Source organism: Larus michahellis, chromosome 9, assembly GCF_964199755.1.
Source record: "Larus michahellis chromosome 9, bLarMic1.1, whole genome shotgun sequence".
NCBI classification, from domain to species: domain Eukaryota; kingdom Metazoa; phylum Chordata; class Aves; order Charadriiformes; family Laridae; genus Larus; species Larus michahellis.
In genome coordinates this window covers 22,739,197-22,758,853 of record NC_133904.1, presented here as the reverse complement: position 1 = coordinate 22,758,853, position 19,657 = coordinate 22,739,197, and the positions used below count along the sequence as shown (strand labels likewise).

Sequence of the window (19,657 nt, the reverse complement as noted above, 5' to 3'; positions counted from 1 at the left end):
AAGGCTTCCTTAACTCTGCTTTTTGTCCAGGTTAATTAACTCAGTTGGAAAAACGGAGAGTAGAAGTGGCATTCCAGGGGTTGTATAATTTCTGCAGCTAGCTAAGAGACCTCTTGCTGGGACTTCGTTGTTATTTTAGAGAATGGCTTTCAAATTTTTTTCTTTTTTATTTTCCAGCAGAACAGTATCACATAAATAGCTTCCATTAATTTTTCCAATGAGCTTGGGTACTCTGTGTACCTTCCCGCTGTTTTTTTCATCCTGTGTCAAATCTGATGTTCTTTTTCTTTTTTTTTTTTTTTGTCTTCTTGAATTCTGGTGAACAGTTCTCTTACAAGAATAAGGCTCAATTATTTTTTTTTAATATCTACTGAAATAGAGGGTAACAATCCAAGAGACGCCTTAACAATGTATTATCTTGGCAAGCTATGTCAGCTCTGTGGAAGTGGCCTCTATTTATACTTGGCAGACAGGTGCAAGTAACATTGTATTCATGTACTCTAGCTCATAAAATCAGAGGAATTTTCTCTCTTCTTTTAAAAAAAAAAAAAGCACTTTCTTGGTCTTTGGTTGTGTGGTGTGATGTGACTATCTTTGTTCTATGTTCTTTGCTATAAGCTTGCAGTGCTGCCCCAATGAAAATAAAAAACTACATTTAAAAAAAAAAACCCTGTGAGCTGTTCCTGGCATACATGACCACAATTTTTTTCCATAGTCTTATGAAGAAGATCACAAGTATTTTTATTTTATTAAAAACTTAGCATAGATTTTAAGCACTGCCCGACTTGGCTATCACCTGGTATTCTGCATAGTATTTGTTTTGTTAATATAACTGTCATTTGCAGCCCCGAATCAGAATTTTGCTCTGTTCAGAGGTTGAAAATAGCAGTTGGATATTTGGTTACAAACCCTATGAATATAATGACTCCAAACTTGAAGCGAATTTAAACTTAAGAGATGTAATAGCCAAGAGATTTAGTAGCAGCCAACCCCGCCCCATGAAATGAAGTCTTTGAAGATGTCTTGAAAATTGATGGAGCATGAGCAATGGCTACAGTTAAGTGCGTTCCCATAAGGCTTTATGAATTTATTATGTCCTGTTCGATGATAAGCGAGTTCTGGAGGAAGGTCTTTGCAACCTGTTCAGTCCTCGTAAGATGATCAAAAGCCTCAACATCTGACACGCTCCATAAAATTGCAGAAGAGCCAGCTAGGAGACGTTTTAATTAAAAGCACCAGGGCGCTGGTACGGTGGTAAATCTGTGCGATGGCATGAGGCTGTATCTCAAATACCATGAGTTGGCGCTTTCAGACATGCTGTGCTTGGGTGTTTTGCATGTTGATATTTGTGTATGAAATTCAGGCTCAGATTTCAGATGTTACCTAGGACGCTAAGTACAGGCTCTGTTGCATGCTTAAATGAGTATTTCACACGAAATCATGTTCTTAGAACTGCTTTTCTTTACTCTTAAAGGTAGTTTTGGCATAATTGACAACAGTAAATAAAAAGAAAACATTTGGAGATGTCTGCTTTTTTATATTTAAATTGGTTTTCATTTTCACTATCCTAATACAAGGGGGAATGTATGTTCTTCCTGGGACATGTTTTTGTTAAGACCTTTGCACTAAGCAAAGAGTATCTTAACCAAAACCAGCATTTTACTTGCGTCTACAAAAAAAGATTAAAAAATAAAAATAAACGTCAAATAATTTGCCCTGATTTAAATAGTGGTTTGGACCAGATGACCTCTAGAAGACCTTTCCAACCTCAATTACTGCATGAGAGTGATTTTATTTTTGGGGGGGGTCTATAAGAAGAGCAGAAAACACAGGGGAAGGGATGAAAAGTCAAGGGGGGTGGAGGTGATGCAGGTTGTTGTACAGCAGCTCCCCAGGGCTGGGAGTGGGATCTGGGACAGTCTGATTCCTTTTTCGCTCATCTCGTCACTGAGCCTGCAGTGAATTTATGGAATGGCTTGGGAAGGAGAAGTTGGTTTCAGGTTAAAATGGGGATACAAAAAAAGCCTATTGGTGAGGAACATCCATAGACTGTTCTCAGCCTCCTTGCAGGGAATGAACAAGAGTTAACCTTTTTGGTGCACATCATACAGAGGAATAACACTGCTTCGCTCTTTGTCTTTCTTTACTCCTCCTATCCAGCAGGATCATCCCATAGGGGGCTGGATATGCCATTTCCAGTAGTGTCTCCTAAGAGTTGTCACAAAACCTCTGCAGCACATCCAAATGATTTATTTCATATTATTTTTTAGTGAAAAAAGGGGACAATTACTGAGATGCGAGTAATAAATAGCTCTGTCTTCCCCAGCTGGAGACTATGGTGGAGAAGCAAGTGTAGAGTCACCTCCGCATCCTCCCATGCCCAAGGTTCATTGGGTTTCCCGCTTCAGACATGGCTGCTCATGTCGGTGCCACGTCACTGGGCGTCTGTAGCTGGAAAAGCACGGCTACATCATCAAAATTGCCAATTCTAACTCCGGTTTCTAAATCCCTATCATTACTGGTTAGTATTGTTTGGAAGAAAAAACCTGTCGAAGCTTGTTTTAGCTCGACAAGCTTGAAAAAAGTATTTAGTATGTAAATCAAACATGTTTATTGTGGAGGCTCTTAGGATAAAATGTAAACTCCAATAAGGAGCTTTTGCAATTGTTTATTTTCTGACTGTAGCCACAAGTTAATAGCCTGAGTTTTTGTCGAGAAGTGGCTCCTCTGGAAGAGGGAATGGTGATTTGGAGACTGATTCTGCAGCTGAATCTGATCTTGCAAACTTTTGCACCCAGATATATTTCTTGTGTGCACAAATCTTGGTCTGCAAGGAATTTTATATTGCTGGCTTTGGATTAAATAAGTATCCGAGATTCTTCCTTGCTGTCAAAATTTCCCCCTGTGCTCCCTGCCCATAGGCTAACGCATCTGAGATCGTGTTTTTCATATCCAAGTTAGTGTTGGCTTTGTATCAAACCAAAAAAACCTCAAAAGCCAAACATAATATTGGGCTTGTTCTGCCTAGGAAGAAATTTATATAACTAAGTGAAACAAGGCTGAAACTTTTTTTTCTTTTTTTGTGCGTACTAAGACTGAAAAGTCCTGGTAAAGCTGTGTTCATTTAAGTTGAATGTTGGGTCAATGAATAACGCTTTTATTTTTTCCTTCCAGAGCTTATGTTGAAAAGTACCTCCTGGAGAAATCAAGACTAGTCTATCAGGAGCACAATGAACGGTAGGTGCCCATATTTTGCTTAGGGGGTTGGTTTTGACTTCTATACATGCCGATGGCACAGCACAGAAAGCGTAAACCCCTCTTTGAGCTGGAACTGCCAATCAGGATTTTCATGCTCCTAACCCTGGGCTTCAAATAGAAACGATGCATTTTATATCTTGCTGTTTAGGGAGGAATGTACTACCCAGGGAAAATAAAGTCATAGAATTTTTTTCATAGAATCATAGAATGGGTAGAGTTGGAAGGGACCTTAAAGATCATCTAGTTCCAAGCCCCCGCCATGATTTTCCTTTGTGTTTGTGATTCACGTCATATGGATTATTATGTACCATTTGTTTTCTTGTGCAATTTGTAAGCTATTTAGTATCTAATTTAGGGGATTGGGAGGAAGGTGGTATTTTAGTTCTGTTTTACAGTTCTTAACACATTAAAGCCATCAGAAGGACCTCTAGAAAAAGCTAAAATTATATAGACACCAAATTTAAGCAAATTGTTCTTTCCTAATTGCAACATATTATTTGTTACATACTCCTCTCTCATTAATTGTTACTCTGATTTTAACTAAATTTGCTGCTTCTAGTTATCTTTCAACTCTTGGAACTTCTGTCTGTGTTTCCCTTTTGAGACAGACGTTGTGCGAGAAGTTTTCCTGAGTGCTCATGGGCCGATCCCGAAGTTAAACAGCTCCTACAGCCTTGACAAATGTACTCTTGGGTGTTGCAGGATGATTAAATGTGGTTCCTCTTGGAAAACATCCAACCTAAAAGCAAAGTTTTAATTTTAGAAATACGGCTAAGCTCTTAGCGTTAATCCATGTTAGAGTTGTCTTGAAGCAAAACAGATGAGTGTCACTTGGGGTGTTTTTAGTATTAGTAATATGCAAGTATTTTGAATATTTGAGTAGCCGTAAAAATTGAAGATTTTTCCATTCTATCTTACAGAACTGCAACTGCAAAGTCCTTACCTCTTCAATGGCAATAAAGTATTAAAAATAATAATTTCTGCATCGCAAGGAAGTGTGTTGTTTTGATTCTAATAAATATGTAGGCATTGCACATGTTTCTGGAGGAGAATGTGACGATGTCGGCTAGGAATTCTTTAAGTATATTCTGGGGCAGTGGATGTTCTTGGATGGAAAAGGATTTCGTTCTCCATTACTCAATTTAATCTTTTACATTGCTGCAAAGTGGGTACGGGACATCTCTAAGCAGTGTTCAGGTCTGAGTTTGGAAGCTGGAAAATCAGGTTATGAAGTTTACATGCGCTTCTCTGCTTAATACTGCTCCTTGTTTTGAAGTCTAACTTCTTTTTTTCCTTTTCATTTGTCACCAGGAACTACCATGTATTTTATTACCTCCTGGCAGGAGCGAGCGAGGAAGAGAGATCAGCATTTCATCTGAAGCAGCCTGAGGAATATCATTACCTCAACCAGGTGGGAATACTATACAGAAGTACAATACACGGTCTTGCCTTTTCTACTGCTGATATTTAATGCTAATAAAGAAAATGTGTGGGGTAATAAAAGTGGGTTGTCTTAGTGCTCTACGAGCAGCCTTCCATCATTGAAAATAATTCTGCATTGGCAATCTGAACACCTGATAATATGGAAAAAAAAATAAGAAAAATCAGTATTTTCTGGGTTTGTTCCCTATCTGGGATATGTTAAATATATTGTGGTTTTAATTGTGGAAGGGAGAAACAGCAATAATTTACTTGTTATGTGTGTGAATGCCATTTGCTCATTAACATCTGTCTGCTGAGTAGGAGGAAAGGGGAAAATGTGTGATACTTGTATCTCTTCAGGATATAATGCCTTGCATGAGGTAGTCCTAATTCTGTAGCTTCGTGGCTGGCTAGCATGATCCTTTGAATTTAACAATATAATAAGTTTAATATAAAAAACCCCACAGCAACCATTGAAAATGTGTGAATTAATAATAAGTGAGTTATTACCAATGGCCAAATAAACTCATGCTTTGGAAAATCTGATTTACTTCAGATATTTAAGATGCAGTTGTCCACTGATCTTTGTGAATGGGGACTTTACTGCTTTTCGCTGACAAAAAAAAAAAAAAAGAGTAGGAATATGTGGAAGAGTATTTCGGTTATACGTTGATTTTGACTAATGGCAATTTTCTTAGGGCTGAAATATGTTTAGCAATAAAGAGTGGTTTAACGCACAAGCTGGAGAGAAACTTGTATGCGCAGTGCAACCCAAATAGCCTTCAGTCTTTCTAGAAATATAATTTAACTCTGGAATATGTCTCAATTACCCAGGGCTTTTTAAAGATTTTTTTTTTAATGTGGGCTATCAAAGCCCAAATCTGTTGTAATATTAACGACTCCCACCCACTCTTAGCAGGATCAGGAAATTCACACAAATGAGTACCGTATTAAGAGCTGGAGGATTTTTGCTCGCTGCCTTTGTGCCTCAGGCATTAGCTGGGGAATGTGGTGTGATCTTCACCACCATCTGTGCTGCCGTTTTGCAGCGGGAAAGTGCCAAGATCGTTTGGATTGAATGTTTTGTCAGATTCTCGGGTTTTGTTGGGCAATCCGGTAGTTTTATGTTAATTGAAAACATCGCTTTTAATTACAGTCCTTCTTTTTTTTTAATAACCCTTTTAGTATTTAAAGTAAAATTCAATGTATAATAAAGTAAATTCAATGGTATGTAGTGTGTAGAACTAGTAGGAATCCAATAATTTAGGTTGAAATGTTTCTTTTACTCTAAATTATGGTGTTGGGCAAGTAGGCTGGAGAAAGATGCTGAGGCAGGTCCAGTGGATCAGGGAAGCAGACCCTGGACTTGCCTGAACACAGCATATGGACAATAGTGACAGTCTGAATTTTTAGAGTTTTTATTATAATAATTTTTTAAATTTTTAGTAATTAGGATTAGTCTTAGAGAGACAATTTAACACTGACAACTATGGGAAAAAGGCTCCTTTAGATGCATTTAGGGCATTGTTCCATATTAAAGCTTTCTGACAGTGTAGTAACAGCTTTCCTGTGCCCTGTAGGCAAAGGGGAAAAAGGAAAATAAGGAGAAAAAAGGAAAAACAGGTAGCGGAGGAATGGGAGAAGAAACTTGGGAAGGATAAAAGGGGAAAATTATAAAATGTCCCTTGAGGATTTACAGTAGCTTCTTAAATGTGTCCTAGAGAAATCCCTGCCTTTCTAAAAGGAAAAAGAACAGGTTCAGAAATGAAATCAAGTGTTTAACTAAAAATTAAATATTAAAATTGAAAAGCTATAAAATATTGAACCAGACCCCTTAAGTCAAGGACTGACTCAGTCCTTGAGTCAAGCATTATTTTCGTTCTCCCAGGTTCCTCAGCTCACGTTGTGTTATGCAGAACAGACGTGCATTTTACATTGCAGATGAGAAATAATCTATTCAGCTATTTCACCAAACTGTGCTGTTATTTTGTTGATCTGTAAATGCACAGAGCAGGTTTGGAAAAAAATAGATTTTTAATCTTTTTTGAAAGCAAATTCACTTAAACTATCCTCTGAGTTTGGATGACTTCTCCATGTCTCATACCAAAGGCAGGTATACCGACCATTGCATACCCTGCAACTTGTGCTGGTTATTCACATTTATCCATTTTGAAATTATTGATTTGCAGGATTCCATCCTTATTTTAAGTTCCTCAGGAGCTCTGGTGCCATGTGTCTCTTCCTCTCGGGACTGGTCACTGACATGTACTTTGACTTCTCTCAACTCCATCTCTGTCTGATTGGAAAAAGATACAAATTCCTAAAAAGATGTTGCTTTCTAATTGGTCAGAAAATCGCACTTTTGCAACATTTATGTGTGTCTAGAGCAGGGGTTGAGAGTAGAAACAAAAAAATCTGCTTTTCAGTGTGATTTTTCCATCAATAGCTCTTCAGCTCCAGGTAAACCAAAGCTTTCTCCAACTGTGGAGAAAAAGAAAAGATCTTAAAATCCACTAAACTTATTGCATAAGTCTTGAAAACACTGTAAGGAGGAATCAGAGTGTCATAAATGCAAAAGCGCTAGAAATCTTACCTTAAAAATAATAATTAAAATAAGGAATGACTATGCAGAATAACAACATTTATTTTCCTTGGAAACTCGACGTTGCTGCCCTGGTTAAGGAGCAGGTAGTGGGAGTTATTTTTGGTCTGAACGTTACTTAACCCGCTCTGCCTTGCTTTCAGATGACAAAGAAACCCCTCAGAGAGAGCTGGGATGATTATTGCTATGACTCTGAGCCGGTCAGTACGAGTCCCCGCGTCTTCTGTGTTGCTGGTGCAGGGCTGCTGCTCACTTGAATTTGTTAGGGGCACCAAGACCTGAGCAGAAAACGAAGCCAAATTAAGTTTAACCTATTAATTACCCTCTCCCTCTCTCTGCCCTGCAGTGGTGTCGCTTATGTATTAGCTCATGACAATAGAGATGTGTTTTCCTGTGCCCTTTTTTGGTTCCTTCCATCTGGAAAGCTTCGTCAACAGTTGGAGATGGTCATCTAGTTTTAGCAAACTAAGAGGTTTTTTTGTTCCTTCTTGATCTAATACATGATGATTTATGGAAAATGTGATGCGGCAGCAATGTGAAAATTGAAATTCCTTTCTGATAAAACAGCAAATCAGTCTCTTGAATCCCTGAGAGATGCATCAGTGTGTGATGGTTGTAGCAGCGTATCTGCTCTCCAGCTTCCAGGGGAAAAAAAGACAAAATCAAAATCATCCCCCGCAAAACATCTGCGAGAAAATAAAATCCTGATATTATTCAGCATGCAAAACCAATTCCTTCTCCTAAAATAGTTCTGCTGACATGTTCATCGTTTTCAAATGGATTGACCCAAAAAAGGGAATGGTGAAGCTTCTCCCCCTTCCCCAGTTTCTCCTGTGCAACAGAGTCGGAGGCAGTGGCTCCAGTTGGCAACGTGCTTTGGGTGTCTGTGTGTCCTGTGATAGTCTCTGTTGGTTTCATCTTGCATGGGGAAGCATGTTTCAACTGCATGTTGTTCCTGATAATTTTGCTGCGTCCTTAATGGTTGCCGAACTCTAGTTGATGCATCTGGAAGGGTAAGAGGTAATCTGTGAAAGAGCTGGGTTTCACTCAGGCTAAATAAGCATCTTAACAGCAAGATTTTGGCTGCAAAATCCTTAGGAGAGGAGGAGGGGGAGGGGAGTCTAACCTGTCAAGGTTTAAAAATGTTGAATATTGTATTGACATCTTTAATACATCAACACCCTTAACACATGAGCATCCTTAGAGATCCTACAAGAGCAAGGAGTGAAGAAGGGCAGCTGCTTTTCTATATACCTTAGTACACTGTACTATGTTGCAAAGACCTTAATTGCCTAAGGAATGGGTAAGGACAATTTACTGGAGGAATTAAAATTAAAACAAACCCCAGATTTGCCACCTTTTCCTGGAGGGGCCGATAATGCCCTGCCAGCTCAGGAGCTTGGGACTTACCATGTTACAGCAAAGCCGCGTGCCGTTACAATTTGGCTATTTATCTGGTATTTTATTTTGCTCAGGATTGTTTTCTGTGATGTTTGTGGTAAATCACATCTTTGCTTCAGTTGATGACTCACTCTTAAACATACCCTGGATCTCTCCCCGTAACCACAGACTCAACCCACTGCAGATGTCCGGTTTATAAAGAAACCCTATATATTATATCTTCTTTCAACTTTCCATGGAAATCTACGGATTGCTTCAATGTAACGACAGTAAGCAGGGGACTCACTTTTGCTGGGAAACTAATTGCCCCGGCAGAATATTAATGACAAGTTTGGTCTGTGACCATGGACTTCGTAATGCTTGTCTGCCCCAGTATCAAGGAAACTCCTTTTTTTGTATAATTCTTATCCTTTTAAAAAACAGCACAGAGATGAAACACTACAGACAACATTGGCTTTTAAGCAGATAATTTGCAAAAAACCTTTCCATGCGGATTAATGAGTTTGGCAATTGTTATGTAAATCAGTAATTAAATTGCCTTTGGCGTAGATTGTGCTACTTCTTAGTCGTCTATGGAATTTTGCTGTTGACTTGTGACTTAATTTTGGATGAATGATGCCACAAAATGAAATCATCTCCTGGAATGTGGAGTTCTCCTGGAATGTGGCAGAAATCGTCTCCTGGAATCTGTTTTTAAAAAGATTTATATGCAGAATTTGTGGGTATATTATTGTCCTGCAGACTCCAGGTCCCACCGTGGTGGGTGTGAAAACTTCTGCAGGTACTCCTCATTGTAGGTGTAGTGGCCGAGGAAGCCAGTTGGCCAAGGTTTGAATTTAGGAGGGACAACTTCTTATCCTGATATTTTATGGTATAAATAATTGCCTTGCTGATGCCTGCTGATCTTACTGATATATAGTGCAGATGTCTTTGTTGCATTCCTTTGGATTATATATATTATATATAGGGCTCTGGAGCCTTCAGCACAAGAAGGACATGGACCTGTTGGAGCGGGGCCAGAGGAGACCACAAAGATGATCTGAGGGCTGGAGCCCCTCTGCTGTGAGGACAGGCTGAGAGAGTTGGGGGTGTTCAGCCTGGAGAAGAGAAGGCTCCAGGGAGACCTTATAGCGGCCTTCCAGTACCTGAAGGGGGCCTACAGCCCTTCCCCAGCTTTCTTGTTTGCAAGGGCATGTAGTGATAGGACGAGGGGCAATGGTTATAAACTAGAGCGGGGCAGGTTTAGATTAGACATTAGGAAGACGTTCTTTCCAATGAGGGTGGTGAGACACTGGCCCAGGTTGCCCAGAGAGGTGGTGGAGGCCCCATCCCTGGAGATGTTCAAGGCCAGGCTGGATGATGCTCTGAGCAACCTGATCTAGTTGAAGCTGTCCCTGCTGACTGCAGGGGGGTTGGACTAGATGACCTTCAGAGGTCCCTGCACACCCAATACATGCTATGATTCTATGATATGCAGACAAACACCTTATACATCTCTTAAAGGGTAATTTTCAATCGCTATTAATAAAAGGTGGAAGTGTCATTTTTGTAATGAGTATTTCCTAAGAACATGCAGGCATGTTACTTTCCTGTTAAATTTAAAACCCCGCATTCATTGATGCTGTGCATGGTTTTAAATGGTCTTACAGTTCAACATCTCTAAATTCACTTTGTCCTGCAGTATTCCGTTGTTGTCCCCGAGGAGCACTGATGAAAAACTTTCAGTTTTCTTGTCCAGTGGAACTTTTCTAGCTTTTGGTCGAGGGGACAAGGCATTGTGTGTGACTGGTCTCCTATGTTGAAATAAATATCTTAAATAAGAATTCCCCCCTATAATCAGTAGCTATTGCTGTAATGATGCTATGGAGTGGGATGAAGATCATATGACTCATACAGTTGTGAGGCTTTAAATGCGGATATGTGCTGTAAGACACAAAGCTGATACTCTAAAATAGCTTCATTCTGTATATTCTGTCTTTATGATTTATTTTATGTACTCTATAAATGAGTACGAGTGGCTTTGCAAGTAACACTCATCATACTGTGACTACTTGGTACCCATTTAATAACATTCACTGTACTGTTCACGTAACCCCGTTTAGCGCAGAATTTCAGAACTATTTGTGCAAAATTTGTGCAGACTTTCTTATGTGGTAAATATGATTTACAGACAAATGACCAAAAAAACCTGTGTGGATACAGCTGCTTAATTAATTGTCACTGCAACTGCAGTTATAATTGTTACTTAACGTACCTGGATTAACGGTAGAAAGTCTCTATTTAAGGGTTAGTAAAAATATTCTGAGGTTTAAGATAACACTGTATTGTGTGATGCACAATAAAATAATTTTGATTCAGAGATTGGGAGTCTTCATAGGCAACAATGGGAAAAAGTATTAAGTACGGGCTACAAAGTGAGAGAGAATAATCGATAATCCATGCGGCGGCCCAAGGTGAGCCAAGGCAAAAGGAATTTGGCATTAGTACTTTATATATTCATTTAAGGAGCATTAATTTAGCCATGTTCCCTCAATATCGGTGCAGGACAATATAAGTTGGGTCTAGAATGTCATCAGATTTCTCTGAACGTATCAGTGACACTCATCAGGTTGGGAATAATCTGAAAAACTAAACTGTTCAGACAGATTAGTTTACAAAAAATATAAAATGTAGTGGATTTCAAATTCCCTCAATGCTTACATTTTTAGAAAACTTGTTGGTAGTTAGAATAAAGTTAGTGAAAAATATATTTAAAGCTTCCCCTTTCCTATGCAGGATTTAATTTACTGATATTTTACATAAAATTATGTGAATTCTATTTTAAAACTGAATTCTCCCTCTTTAGTTATAGGAACTCCTAATGGACCAGGATTTAATGTGGAATAAACTGCCTTTAAATGTGTAACATATTTCACCTCGTTGTTAATTCACGTCCTTTTTTATGATAGTTGTTGCACGTTGACGAACTCTCACTGTACTGTTAGAATGGTGCGACTCACCTCTTGCGTTAGAGGTTAAGCCGAGGAAATAGGAAGGATCTGCAGGAAAAAGTAGCCAAAAATGTTGTTTTGGAATAGGTATGCCAATGTAGTCCTCTCTGAGGTCCAGGCTCTTCAAACCAAGGCAATTGTGGTGGAGATGTAGGGTCCCGTGAAAGCCCATCGTGCCACTCTGGATAAAACACAGTATACAGAAAAATGTTTGTGCATACAATAAATAATTATTGTAATGAAATTTGCGCTCTGGTTTTCCATAAAGTCCTTGCAGAAGCAGATTCTCCTAAACAGCTTGATTTAAAAAAAATAATAAAATAGTAAAAAATCAAACTTTAAAAAAGAATATTTTTTTTAAAAAAATCAAGCTTTTAATTGTGCGTACGCTTTCTAATATTTAAGAAGAAAAATTCTGCCTTACCACTGGAGCTAATCCTGGTCTTTCATTGTATTGCATATGTGTTTCTTGCTGTATCTGCTATGGTGCTGTCAGTCCCCCTGTCCCTGGGCTGGGTGCCAGGGGTAATTTGCCAGTTATTCCCTGTAGTGTCAGTGGGGCCTCCTGGATACCTCATTTTCTAGTGCCAGATTGGAAATGTTCCAGTTGCTGATAAAAGGCGTGGAGATCACTAAATGACATTTGTGAAGTGTTGACTTGGCCATCCGCACCTGTTCTGATCTTAATTTCTTTGAATGTTTAATCTTTCTATTTGAACCCACCAGGACTGCTTTTCCGTGGAAGGGGAGGACTTGAAGCATGACTTTGAGCGATTACAACTAGCCATGGAGATGGTGGGGTTTCTTCCCAAGACTCGCAGACAGTGAGTTTATTTTCCCTATTGATAGCTTGGAGATTATGTTAACTAATATCGCCTTCATAATCAAATTGGCCTGACTTGGGCTAACATAATTGTTGTGCTCTACATAACGCATTGGGCTGCTGAGAAGGAATAATTGGTAAGACACTGGAAGAGGTTGCCCAGAGAAGCTGTGGATGCTCCGTTATTGGAAGTGTTCTCGGTCAGGTTGGGTGAAGCTTTGAGCAACCTGGTCTAGTGGAAGATGTCCCTGCCCATGGTAGGGGGTTGGACTAGATGATCTTTGAAGGTCCCTTCAACCCAACCCAAAATTTAAAGATATAAACAAAATATGCCCATCGTTACTGTAGTTAATGATTCTCTTTATGCAAATAGAGCGTTGGCATGAAGTTGGCACCTGGAAGTATTTTTCAATTGTTCATGAATAGTCATGCCTTACTCTGCACGTTATGAATCCAGATCCTGATTTAATCAGAAATTCTAATCATTAGTCATCATACTTAATCCTTTGCATGCAATTGCCGGTTCTGCAGACCCATTTCCAACTGGCCTTCCTTCATAAATTCACTGGAAGTACTGGTTGACAAACTGGATGACTTAGTTGGGTTGCAATACTGCCTTCCTCTGACTGTAAGCAATTACATGCTTGACAAGAGGGTCGTCTCCAACTGAAACCACAAAATAATTCTTCTGGTGGTGTTCCTTGGCTTGCAAGTCTTGAGTAGATTTGAATGAATTTGACAGATACGTTACTTGAGGTTAGTAACAGGCGTAGAAAAATGTATATTTAAAAAATTACCTCAAAGTGGGTATGGATTTGATGTTGTAAGTACTGCTGAGAAGCACGTCAGTAGCTGGAACACAATGAGAAATCTTGCGCTTTTTCAAGTCAAAATGTTCAAACAATAATTTAGTGAACACGGTTCCTTTCTGTCTGAAATCCTGGAGGTTACGTGGGAACAGAGAATTACTGCTCTGTGCTAATGGCACTTGAAACCATATTCATCACATTGGGTAAATGACATTTAAGATACTAATATAGAGCTTTTTTTTTTTCCCAACTGGGTGGATTACCTCCTGTTTTTTTAAACACCATTTTTCTTGCCTTTTAACAGGTGTCTGAGCCACTAGTTACGAGCCCTTAACTGTGAGACGTTGTCCCACCTTCTGCTCCAACAAGAAATTTTCACCCAACCGAGAATCTTTTTCAATAAGCTCATGCTTTATCTCTAACTAGTAACCAATCGATTAGGAAATTAAGACTGTTTTTTCTCTGTCTGTTCCACACACATGCATAAACCCAAGTATACATACTTCTAGTGTAAATATGTTATATGTCAGTGTGGTTCCTTATCTTTCAAGAGTCAGATATCAGTGACAAGGTTTCTCTAAAGCCTGTTTAGGGTGCAGGAAGGGAATTTAATTGACAGAGTACAGCAATCAGTAAGTGTCAGGACTGAGCAGAGTTGGATGTCACAACAAATTCAGGCTTTTGATTTACTTTTCTTGGCACACAGGTTCTTGTATTTCTCCTAGTGAATTTTGCTTGTCAAAAAATATAGTGGATTCTTCACTATACAAGCAAATTTATTCTGCTTGGCTTTGTAGAACTGTAACAAGAATAAGTAACTGCTTTCAGCTGAGTATTAAAAAGGAAGGACATTTAAAGTATTACTTTGCTTTCATAAGTGATTGTTTATAGCAAATCATGGGGTTTTACCTTTGTGGAAACAGTTACAGAAGAGAAATGTTTGGAATTGTATCCTTGTAATTCATGAGAAGGAATCAGTATCCCTATTTTAGAGATAAGGGAGGACGGATTGGAGAGGTGAAGGTGTTGTCCAGACAAGCTGATGGCATGGCCAGGAATCAAATTTGATTTCATTCATTTTTAGCCCCCCAGAGAGTGTAGAAATAGGAACAGAGTTTATTGCCGAAGTCAGCCATGACTCGATAGTCTGAGAGCTACTTTTTTAGAGGATTTTTTTTTTTTGAGGAGTGAGGCTATCACTTAAAAGTGATCAAATTAAATAAAAAATAAAAAAATTGGCTGCATAAATCTACTTGAAGTGTAGCATCTTTTCTCTGTCTCAAATTGCTTATAGATTATGAAAGCATTTATGTTTTTTTGTATAGGCTTTCCACCTGGCACTAGATCTGAGAAGGTGATAAATCCATGTGCTAGGGGACTGGGAAGGATCACCTGCGTGACTGAGTCCAGTCTCCCCCTAAATTTAGGCAATTGCATGATAGGTATTTAATCTGGATATCTAGATTACTCAAGGATTTCTTTTTTTCTTATAATATGGGGAGTCATTTTGTAACCGTGGTTTTGATGAGTTAAATAGTTTTCAAGAAAGCCATAAAATGCAAGTTTGGTACTTGACTAAGTGAAAATATTTTTTACGTGAGGTGAATTGGATGTTTCATTTGAGCATTGTTTTTGAGGAAACATTTGGAGATTTGGGACATAAACTGCTTTGGATTGAAAATTAGAGGAATGAGTGAAACATGAAAATGGCACTTGATTTTTGGGGACGTGGATTGCTTTTTCATTAGCTTTAAGAAAAAACAACTGAGTGAAAATGACTGCTCTCTATTTTCTTTAGAATTTTCTCTCTCTTGTCGGCGATACTACACCTGGGTAACATCCGTTACAAAAAGAAGACTTACCGGGATGACTCCATTGATATTTGTAACCCTGAAATACTACCTATCGTGTCAGACCTGCTGGAGGTAAGCCTTCGCTTTCCATCCTGTAATGTTCACACCTAATGAGCCACCTCTGGTTTGTAATAGAATTTATTTCCAGTTTCGCTGAAGGGTAAGTTCTCTCGTGTTACCATTAATATGGGCTGTTCATGTTTGGCGGTGAAAAGTTATAAAGATTTTTTTTTTTTTATGAGGTTTTTAATGGTAGGGTTTTTTCCTCTAATCTTCAGCTTCAGGTGTAATTGACTGAAAATACTGTTTCTGTGATTACAATTTGAAAGCTTGCAAACCAGTTCTAGGTGGAACGAAAACCTGCCATTCAACGCAGTAGTTTCTTCAACTGCCAGCCATCAGCTCCCTCACCAAAATTCCCCAACGGTTCTGATGTCTGTTCCAGTATTTGTGTAAGAAATTGGAGGAATTGTAGGCCCATCAGCCCACTCTTCTGGTTCAGGTGGTGGCCGGAGTAGGTGCTGAGTGAGCTCACCATATTTAGCTGCCTGTTGGTACCCTGCCAGCATCCACAAAGGTTGTATTAGAGATGCTGGAGGGTGCATCTCATCCCTTTAGTAGCCATTTACGGACCTGTTATCCATGCATTTATCTAGTTCTTTTGTGAACATCTTGATGCTGTCTACTGTTTAGGACCCTGTACTGACAGCGCTTTGTCCTCTTGTGAGTCACCGTTGTGCCAGTATCATTTGGGAAGGGTTTGTGTGTCTCAGCCTGGATGGCCCAGGGCCAGCTCCAATTCTGTAAATCAGCACAAAAGCACTAGAGAGCTGCTCTTAGCCTGAGCAGGTTATGGAGCTGTGGCATTTTTTGTTCGTGAGAAAAGCCTTCATTTCTATGAGCCATTGTGTCCTGCACTTTCCTTAAGTGTTCAAGAGCTGAGGGCAAAACCTCATATAGGCGGCCAGCAGCTCTCCTTGCTGCCTCACTTTTCTCAAAATGCTCTAAACCTCTCGTAATTCCAAAGGATACTGAAATGTTATACTTGTAGTTGATTAAAACAATCTTTATCTTTATCCCTTTGTACTTGCTGGATTGTGTGGGAGGTTAATTTTTGCTAATTTTATGATAGCGTTAGAAGATAACCTGTAATTTTGTGTACATCTGATGCTCTTCCCATTCCTTCCCTTAAATAATGGTTGTGCTATCTCACTACCTAAAGAACCTGGGAATTGGCTCGCACAGATTTTCATAGCACTTCATTAATGCTTTGAATTTAGGGAGGGAAAAGCTTCTGTAAAATATGGGTATAAGCAGCTGGATGCTCTTTGCATCTTGGCCTTGGAGATTGCAGAAATAAACAGAAGGAAAATATGAGTTTGGAGACGAATGTTGTTGATCTTACCCTGTTAAAAATGACCATAGCGAGAGCGCCAAGTCATTTAAGAAGTAATTGTTTTTTAAAAAAAGCTTTGAATAAGAGAGTGACTTAGAGATCTGAAAAAGTTCCAGGCTTTAGGTCTTTGCCCTGGCTTTCCTCTGCAAACAAACTCTTCTGCACCATCTGCATGCTGTAAGGTATCGGGTTATTTGTTGCACATGTACATGTGAAACGATGCATTGGTTGAGCCCTATAGATCTAACGGTGGCTGAGTGCCATGGTCTGGTAACAGCACAGAGCATGGATACCATGCGCGCTGGCAGATAGTGTCAACAATATGTGAAAAAAGATAAAAAAAAAAAATATATTGAACTGCACCATTTTGAAAAAGCACTAGAATCTGGTGTGGCTGAGCAAAGCGACAGATTTCTGTTCATCTTGGTAATTCTTTTGCGAGGTAAATGACTGTATACAGCATAAACTGCTTGTTAATTAGATCAGGCTGGTGCAGATCTGAGGTATGATCTTGTGAAATACATCACTGGGTTTGGGTAAGTGCTGTTGCTTGTCCTTAAAGTTGCATTTATATCGTAATTTATCCATGGAATTGGAGACATTGGTTGCCTCCAAGTGTAAAGTTTCCAATAGACCCACGCCCCAGTCAGCTGAAATAAAGCCAATAATTTGGCTTTGTAGTCGCATTTTCAGGAGAGGCTTGGTTTCTCTTTCTGAAATGCTCAGTCTTTGCAGACCTGAATCTTTGCAGACCTGAATAGATTTTTATATTTTTTTTTGGTCATTCTTACTCAATTTTGACCAAAAAGGAGAGCTGAAGGGTTCAAACAGGTGAAACATCATCACAAAGAGCATTCGTTGCACTTAATTTGTTAGTTAGCTACTTACAACTCTCCAAATTAAGTATGGTGAATTCTTCTTAGCCAGAGACCAAAAATATTGCTTGAAACATTTGACACTTTGCATTTTGTCTCATTCGAGTAATTATTTTTATTACTTTTTTTGTGTGTGGTCACCAAACTGTATACAGTTTTGCTTTTCACACCATTGTTGCTGAAAATATGAATTGGCTTGAAAAAGTTATTAATCCCCTCTCTAGATCTTGGCATTACTCACTAAGACTGAAAAATCATTGCAGTATAAAAATAATATTAGTTGACAAATAGTTTAACTTCTCTTCATACAGCCACTGGGGTCTTGGCAAGGGATAGTCTTGAGCGTAGCAAAATGATGCAAGAAACCAGCTCTGATGTGGTCTGATACTTGCAGGCAAAGATTAGGGGGGTGTTTGGGTTTTGTTTTTTTTTTTTTTTTCCCTTAAATGACTGACTGGATTTGTTCAGTCAAGGATTTGAAATGGAAAAGAGAATTAAAAATCCAAGTGGACTTGGTGGAAAGGCTCTGAGAAGCAGGAGCTGAATTGGCCGTCTCCGAGAGCAGCGACAAAGAGGGGCTGCAGAGGTCCTCCCACGCAGCACCAATGGGGCGGTGGCCTTCATGGGGAGGAGAGGGACCAACAGCCTGGCTGAAATGAAAAATTTAGGCAAAGTGAAGGTGTTTTCTCCCTCTGAAGGAGAGTCTGGCCCAAATTCTCCTGAGTTTAGCAGGTTTATGTTGGAGCTTCTGAGCCTCTAAGGACAACAGGGGGAATTTCCCTGCTGCCGCGGTTCATGCAACAACCCTGACCAACTGTCCTTCCTCTGTAAAATGAGATTTGCATCCCTATAAAAACGAAGCTAATGTGCAGATTTTTTGAAGGAATCTGGGAGGACATGATGATCTGTGATGGATTTGATTTTTCTTAGATACTGACAACCCTGTCCAGTATGCTTTTGGTTTATTAAAACACTCAGAGCAGCATTTGTTGAAAAAGCAAACTGCAATATAGGATTTTGGCCAGACTCTGTGGATCATTGTTTCATTTACAGTAAGACCCTGATTCCCTGATTTAATTTTTTTTTTTTCCAAGAGTAGACATAGCGTGTGGATTATGTGGAGGCTTTTGGCAGGTTTTTCATGGCCTTTGTTTAAACTTTGCTGAAATGCCATGCCGTAGCATGATGTCAAGGCTGCCTGATGGATGGAGCAGACGTGGAGTCCCGTGCAAGCGCTGCGGATATCATGGGTCCTTTGCAGAAGTGGCGGAGGATTGTGTAAAACTGGGGAAAACTTTTGTGTTTCTGGGCAAAAGCCTGGAAAGGCTCATTTGTGGGCTTATTAGCAAAAGCAATCTATTAGAAATCATCTAGTGTCTATTCACCTTGAGAGACCTTTTTTTCCATTAGAAGAGCAGAAACATTGTAATAGTGTACATTTACTAATAGGGGAAATCATTTCTGTGTATGGAGCATTGAGCAGGGAAGGCAAATTCTGTCTTCGCTCAATGGAACAGTTTTATGTTCAGTTTTTAGGCTTAGGTAACCAGCCTCGATGCAAATAAAGATAAATATGAGTTATCAGGTGTCCTAAATTAGTTTTGCCAGATCTCTTTTCGCATTGATGATGTAAGCTTTTGGAGCTAATGTCTACCTCCCTGGGAGACTTATGTGCTCGAGTACTTTTTCTACTAAAATTTGTCTTCAGCTTCCCAGAGGGATCCCACAGACGTTACGCTCCTTGTGCGATAAACATCTTGGAAAGTAATTGGGGAGCAAAAGGGAGGTGAGGATTACAAGGCAGCCAGTGCTTGCATCTAGCCTTTTCTTCTGCATCCACTTTCTGGACAAAGTTTTGGGGATCATAGAATGGGTTGGGTTGGAAAGGACCTCCAAAGATCACCTAGTCCAGCCTCCTGCAATGTGCAGGGACATCTTCATCTTCATTGGATGCAAAGCTCCGAGCCAGAACTTGAGTCAGATAACTTTCTGGTTGTTTGAAAGAAAGTCTGAAGAAAAGGTTCAGATCTTTTGCAAGAACTGATAGAAATCTGAATTTATTTTCTGTTACTCCGCACCAGGCAGCTTTGGAACGAGCGCTCAACGCTGTAATCCCTTTCTCAAATATGGGAGGAAAGACAAAAAACGATGTTTTCTTGCTCTCAAGCTGGAAATGGTTCATTTTTCTTCAGCTGCTATAACATAATACCCTGGCGTTACTGGAGAAG

At 39.4% G+C, this 19,657-nt stretch overlaps 1 protein-coding gene across 4 annotated transcripts in view; it reads left to right on the top strand.

Annotated features, from left to right (window-relative positions):
- Positions 1 to 19,657, top strand: part of MYO9A (myosin IXA) — a 188,761-nt gene that overhangs the window by 66,905 nt on the left and 102,199 nt on the right. For all 4 annotated transcript variants that reach the window (XM_074599687.1, XM_074599686.1, XM_074599683.1 and 1 more), the window contains exons 4-8: positions 3,175 to 3,237; positions 4,570 to 4,669; positions 7,426 to 7,482; positions 12,400 to 12,497; positions 15,104 to 15,230. In XM_074599687.1, coding sequence (XP_074455788.1) covers positions 3,175 to 3,237; positions 4,570 to 4,669; positions 7,426 to 7,482; positions 12,400 to 12,497; positions 15,104 to 15,230 — 445 coding nt within the window. The remainder of the gene's footprint in view (positions 1 to 3,174; positions 3,238 to 4,569; positions 4,670 to 7,425; positions 7,483 to 12,399; positions 12,498 to 15,103; positions 15,231 to 19,657) is intronic.